Source organism: Psammomys obesus, unplaced genomic scaffold (genome assembly GCF_907164565.1).
Source record: "Psammomys obesus unplaced genomic scaffold, mPsaObe1.curated_primary_1811, whole genome shotgun sequence".
NCBI classification, from domain to species: Eukaryota; Metazoa; Chordata; class Mammalia; order Rodentia; family Muridae; genus Psammomys; species Psammomys obesus.
In genome coordinates, this window is record NW_026596125.1 from 7,389,232 (window position 1) to 7,395,231 (window position 6,000).

At 38.5% G+C, this 6,000-nt stretch overlaps 1 protein-coding gene across 2 annotated transcripts in view; it reads left to right on the forward strand.

The window, feature by feature from the left end:
• Positions 1-6,000, forward strand: part of Slk (STE20 like kinase) — a 52,858-nt gene that overhangs the window by 22,954 nt on the left and 23,904 nt on the right. For both annotated transcript variants that reach the window (XM_055591525.1, XM_055591526.1), the window contains exons 7-9: positions 498-579; positions 2,937-3,065; positions 3,542-4,891. In XM_055591525.1, the coding sequence (XP_055447500.1) occupies positions 498-579; positions 2,937-3,065; positions 3,542-4,891 (1,561 nt within the window). The remainder of the gene's footprint in view (positions 1-497; positions 580-2,936; positions 3,066-3,541; positions 4,892-6,000) is intronic.

The following is a 6,000-nucleotide window of genomic DNA, read 5'->3' on the forward strand; positions in this document are numbered from 1 at the left end:
GTTTACAACTGGTTATAATTCAGATTCCAGGGGATCTGAGGCTCTCCTGGCCTCTGTGGCACATGCTTGGTATATAAATGCAGGTGCTCACATCTGTACATAAAGTGAATGCGTGAGAAAGACTTAAGGATTGTGGAAACCATTATAATAACTTTACCTGTGTGTTGGACAATATGAGAGGACTGGGTTCTGTGTAGAAAAGATTTTTTCTACTGTAAACAGTGATGTCTGTGTACAATATTTATGGAACTTAATGTAACCGTTTTTGTGGCACTCTGACAGTTTGTGCACATGTGCCTTATTGTGTGTATGTAACGTATTTACAGAATGTATTTTATGGTCTTATTCGCATTAGTTTTCTTGTCACTATACTAAATACTGATCTATATTAAACATAATGAAACTAAAAATAATTTATTAAGAAATTTTGTTTGATTTTTTTTTTTAAATAACAGGAAAGTAAAATAAAATGCCATTGTTGACATTTTATTTTGCAGGTCTTCAAATTTTAAGGACTTTCTAAAGAAATGCTTGGAAAAGAATGTGGATGCCCGGTGGACTACATCACAACTGTTACAGGTAAAACAAGAACAGTGTGATAACAAGATAACAAGTCAGATTGTTTTAACATTGTCTTTAAATGGATGCACTTTCAGATTCAGTCATTGTTCACCCTTTCCACTTGAATTTCTCTGTGGGAAAAAGTCAGAAAACATTATGTATTAGTTAATCTTTGCTTTGAAGCACATGTGTTGTCATTATTAGCAGGCATTTAGTTTCTGAGTCATTTCTCATATGCTTTGCATAACTCAGTTTAATTATGTTCTTTTTTTTTTGAAATAACTGTTGTATACTCTCTCTAATGATTGAAAGCCAATGCCTTGTATACAGGGGCATGAGCTAATGAATTTTTTTATTCCTCTTATTTCAAGAGACAAGTGTACAGTTAACATTGTTGGTTTTTAAAACATGATGTGGGGGCTGAGGAGGTAGCTCACTCATTACTGTGCTTGCTGACCAAACATGGGAACCTGCACTCTATCCTCAGAACCAGGTGTGGTGGTAGGTGCTCCTAATCACAGTGCTGAGGAGGCAGAGACAGGTGCATCTGGGGGTGTTGGCCATCCGGTGTAAACCACATTGGAAAGCCCTAGACCAGTGAGAGATCCTGTATTTAAGAAGCTCAAAAAGCGTGTGTGTGTGAATGGTGCCTGAGGAAGAATGACATCGTAGGTTGCCCTGCACAGACATGAGCAACATACATACACACATACATACACTGATGTAAGGTGGTCAGATAAAGTTGATTTTACTTTAAAGCAGGGTCTGTTCCTTATGTTGGAAATAAAAGTGTGTCAAGTAGTATTATATATAGACAGAATAACAACTCTCAGGGCCGTTGCTGTGAGGATGTGTGTTGTATAATGCCAGGATGGTAGTGTATTAGGCTGACCTGTGTATCTGGAGAGGGTATGGGGAAAATCGCCTTGCTCTGTGTCCCTAAAGCACACTTCCCAGTATTTCATTGCTCCTGTATTTAAGCTCTTGGCTTGTAAGATACTATGTTAGTCAGGGTTTTCTGGAGAAACAAAATGGATAGAATTAATCTCTCTATACAACAGGTTTTATTAGAGTAGCTTACAGGTTATGGTATGACTGTTCCAGCAATGGCCATCTCCTGGTGGAAAGTTTAAGAATCCAGTAGTTGTTCAGTCCACAAGGCTGAATGTCTCTGCTGGTCTTCAGTATGTGCTGTAATTCCAGAGAAGGAGGCTCATTGATGCCAGTGAAGGAATGGACTGGCCAACAAGAATGAGAGTAAGCAAAGAGTAAAGTAAAGCTTCCCCTTGCCATGTCCTTTAAATAGGCTGCCAATAGAAGATGTGGCCCAGATTCAAGGTGGATCTTCCCACCTCAGAAGATCTGGATTTAGGGTAGGCCCCATTTCAGATGGTTCAGTCAAGAAAAATTGCTCAGTAGTATACTCAGCAGTATGGATTTTGGTTAATTCCAGATGTTAGTCAAGTTGGCAGCCAAGAATAGGCATCACAGAGTTGAGAGCACACAGATGAGTGAACTATCTTTTACTTAATGTTAGGATCATTTAAAAAAGCAAAACAGGTATTTGAAGATCTTTTAGCAGAAATAAAAGGGTTTTATAAAGTTTTTATTAATACTTTGATGGGATTTTTGTAGATACTAATGTTGAAAGTTGTGTGGGTATGCGTGCGTGTGCTTACTTCAGCTGCAGTGTGTGTTTGGGGATGACTTTCAGGAGCTGGTTCTTTCCTTCCACTGTGTGTGCACTCATGATTGAACTCAGGTCAGTGGTTTGGCAGAAAGCACCTTAACCAGTAGAACCATCTCACTGGTTGCTGTTAAAGGAATGATGGGTAAACTTAAAACTTGCTTTAAATTGTAATTTAAAAATTGTTGATGACACACTTTCAGACATACAGAAAAGCCAAACGTATTTTCTATTCAGACAAAGCAAGTTGTTTTAATTTTTGACAGATTCTTTCAAATTACCAAAACAAAACAAAATGTAGGACTCTGCAAGTTGGCTCAGTAAAGGTACCTGCAACCAAACTTGGCAAACTCCAGGACCCACATAATAGAGAAAACTGACTCTTGAAAGACTGACCTTCACATGCACACACCTACACCAAATAAATAATAAAGTGTTATAAAAAAAAAGCTGAATTATACAAAACAAATTTAGTTCAGGCAATCTTTATTTTTGCTTACTTCCCTTTCTCTCATTTTCTTTCAAGGTATGATGTTTGACATTGTATGTGTATATACATATATATGTATATATATATTATATGCATAATTCATATTTTTTGACACAGAAGGATCTGTTTATATGTTTAAAATTTATAGTTGTCATTAAACATGTTTTTTTTTTTTTTTTTTTTTTTAATGATCAACAGCATCCTTTTGTTACTGTTGATTCCAACAAACCAGTACGAGAATTGATTGCTGAGGCAAAGGCTGAAGTAACAGAAGAAGTTGAAGATGGCAAAGAGGAAGATGAAGATGATGAAACAGAAAATGCTCTGGTTAGTGTCATTAGGATGTTTCATTTAGTAGTTTTTTTTTGTTTTTTTTTTTTTTCTAGACAGGGCTTCTTTATGTAACAGCCCTGGCTGTCCTGGACTCTCGCTTTGTTGACCAAGCTGGCCTCAAACTCACAGAGATCTGCCTCTGCCTCCTGAATGCTGGAACTAAATGTGTGGACTGCCATGCCTGGCCATTTAGTAGATATTTAGAGATGGGTTTTGAGATATAGTTGTAAATGTATATGAGGGATACAGTACAAAACCTTCAATTAAAAGTGAAGTTGGTAACAAGGTTTCTCTTGTCACCTATTGTCATCATGTTTATTATTTAAAACTGTCACTTTTTAAAGTTATAACTTAAGGTTTTATAGAATATTGCTATTAAAAATATATGAGTATAGATCTATAAAGCCATCATTTGGATAAGCATCTTGAGGTTATGCTTTAGTACTAATGATGTATAAAATCTTTTTTAGCCAATACCTGCAAATAAGCGTGCCTCTTCTGATCTCAGTATTGCCAGCTCTGAGGAAGATAAACTTTCACAAAATGCTTGTGTTTTGGAATCTGTGTCAGAAAGAACAGAACACAGTACTTCTGGGGATAAATTTAGCAAAAACGTTCTTAATGAAAAACCTACTACTGACGAACCTGACACGATTGTGGAGGGTATTGATGAGCATGCAGATGATGCTAACATAGAAAGTATGGCTGAACTAAATGACCAAACAGTAGGAATCCATGCGAATGGGAGAGAGAAGAAGAGACCCAAGCTGGAAAACCTACCGGATACAGAAGACCAACAAACTCTGGACGTTAATTCAGTCAGTGAAGAAAATGAGACTAATGTAGAAACTTTAGAAACAAACACTAATTGTCTGAAACCAGAGGAAAACAGGAATAAAGAAAACCAAGAGATGCTTGAAGATAAACTTATACAACCTGAAGAAATTAAAGATAGGCATATTCAAACAATGGACTTAGTTTCTCAAGAGACTGGAGAAAAAGAGGCAGATTTTCAGGCAGTTGACAATGAAGTTGGGTTTAGAAAGGAAGACACCCAAGAGAAACTTGGAAAGGATGATAAAATTCAAGAAGTTGTAGTCAGTGATAGAATCAGTGAGGTAGGAACAAATGAGGCACTAGATGTTCCTCAGAAGACAGCTGAATACAGCGGTAAGGATGCACAGAGTAGTGATGGGAAAGAAGCAGTGGAAGTAACCCAGAAATTAGCAGAGAAGCCCACAGAAGGCCCCGAGGCTGGTGGTCCTGAAGAAGAGCCTCCTATTCAAGAGGGAGTTGAGAACAAAGAGCTAGAGCAACAGTCTGCGGTGTGTGAAGGCGAGGAACAGTTAGTCAGCACTTCAGCGACCACACGGGCAATCACAGTGGAACCAGGAACAGATGAAGTTGAGCAAGTCAATGAGTCATGTAGCATCGAGGAGATAGAGGGACATGTGGTGACTGGAGCTGAAGAACGGGCTGTAGGAAGTGACTCTGAGGCAGCTTCTACTGAGGTAGAGTTGGAGAGAAAAGAAGTTTCACAGAAAGTGCCAGTTAAAACAGAGCCTGAAGCTCCTGCAGCGTTGCAGCCCAGCGAGCCTCCTCCTGTCCCAATACCCAGTATCAATATTAACTCAGAAAACACAGAAAATAAAGGAGAAATGTGTGCTTTACCAAAAACTGAAACTATATTGCCACAAGAGCCAGAAAATGACACCGACTCAGGGACTGGGTCCACTGTGGAGAACAGCAGCAGTGATTTGAATTTGTCCATCTCTAGCTTCCTGAGCAAAACTAAAGACAGTGGGTCAATGTCTCTGCAAGTAAGTGTGCCAGGGCCTTGTTTGGGTTTTGCTTTGTCATTTTGCAATTTCTAGTTCATTGCTACTTTAAAACACTATTATATCAGCGTCACAATAACCCTATCAGTTCTTTTAGGATAAAAGCAATCAAAAAGAACTGCAGAGAGAGAGAGAGATTCTGAGAATAATCTTTAAAAATTTTTGGTAGAACCTACTCATTTTTGTAAATGATGTAGATACACCAGACAGCCTTTTGGTTTCATTTATTTTTTTCTTGCACATATCTGAATGCTGTTTTAGCAAGTGTTACTGATACCCCAAAAAACTGAGAAGCTGAAAGAATTGTCTTTTTGAAAAGCATTTTAAAGTATGAGTAGTCCTTAACCTCTGGCTCCTATAGATGTCCACCTTTGCTCTTTTATTCCTAGCCATTGATTCTGACATGAAAAGCATCATGGGGAAAACTCCTCCCCCCAAATACAGCACTGTATACGTGGAGCCATTAGAGCATAATTCTCAAGTATTGTGGTGTACTCAGGAATAATAGGGGGAGTTATGTAGAAGCCTGGGAGGCTCTTGAGGATCAGTATATATAGCAAAGTATTTTTGAAAAATTACATTGTGTTTATTACTTTGAATGTTTGTATGTGGAGTGCATGTGTGCCATAGTGAGCATCTGGAGGTTAGAGGATAACTTGTAGGAGCCAGTTCTCTCCTTCCACTGTAAGCACCTCTCTGAGAACTAAGGGGATATTAATTACAGATACCTTATTGTAGAAGCTAAAGAATTGTGAAATTTATAGGTTAAGGAAAGGTGTGTGTGTGTGTGTGTGTGTGTGTGTGTGTGTGTGTGTGTGTGTGTTAGATTTTAGGAGAATGCTGGGGAGGCTGCCATAGTCCAGGTTTGGAGGGGGGGAGCATAAGGACCCTAGAACTGGAGGATGGAGAAGTGAGAGGTTGCTGAAAGATGCCAGCGGCAAACTTGAATTCAGTGCTTTTTTTCCACTTTCAATTTTCTCTACTCCTTTTCTCTTTCTCCTTTGGTCCTTTCCTCTCCCTTTCATTCCCTTCCCCTTCTTTCACTCTTTCTTTCTTTCTTTCTTTCTTTCTTTCTTTCTTTCTTTCTTTCT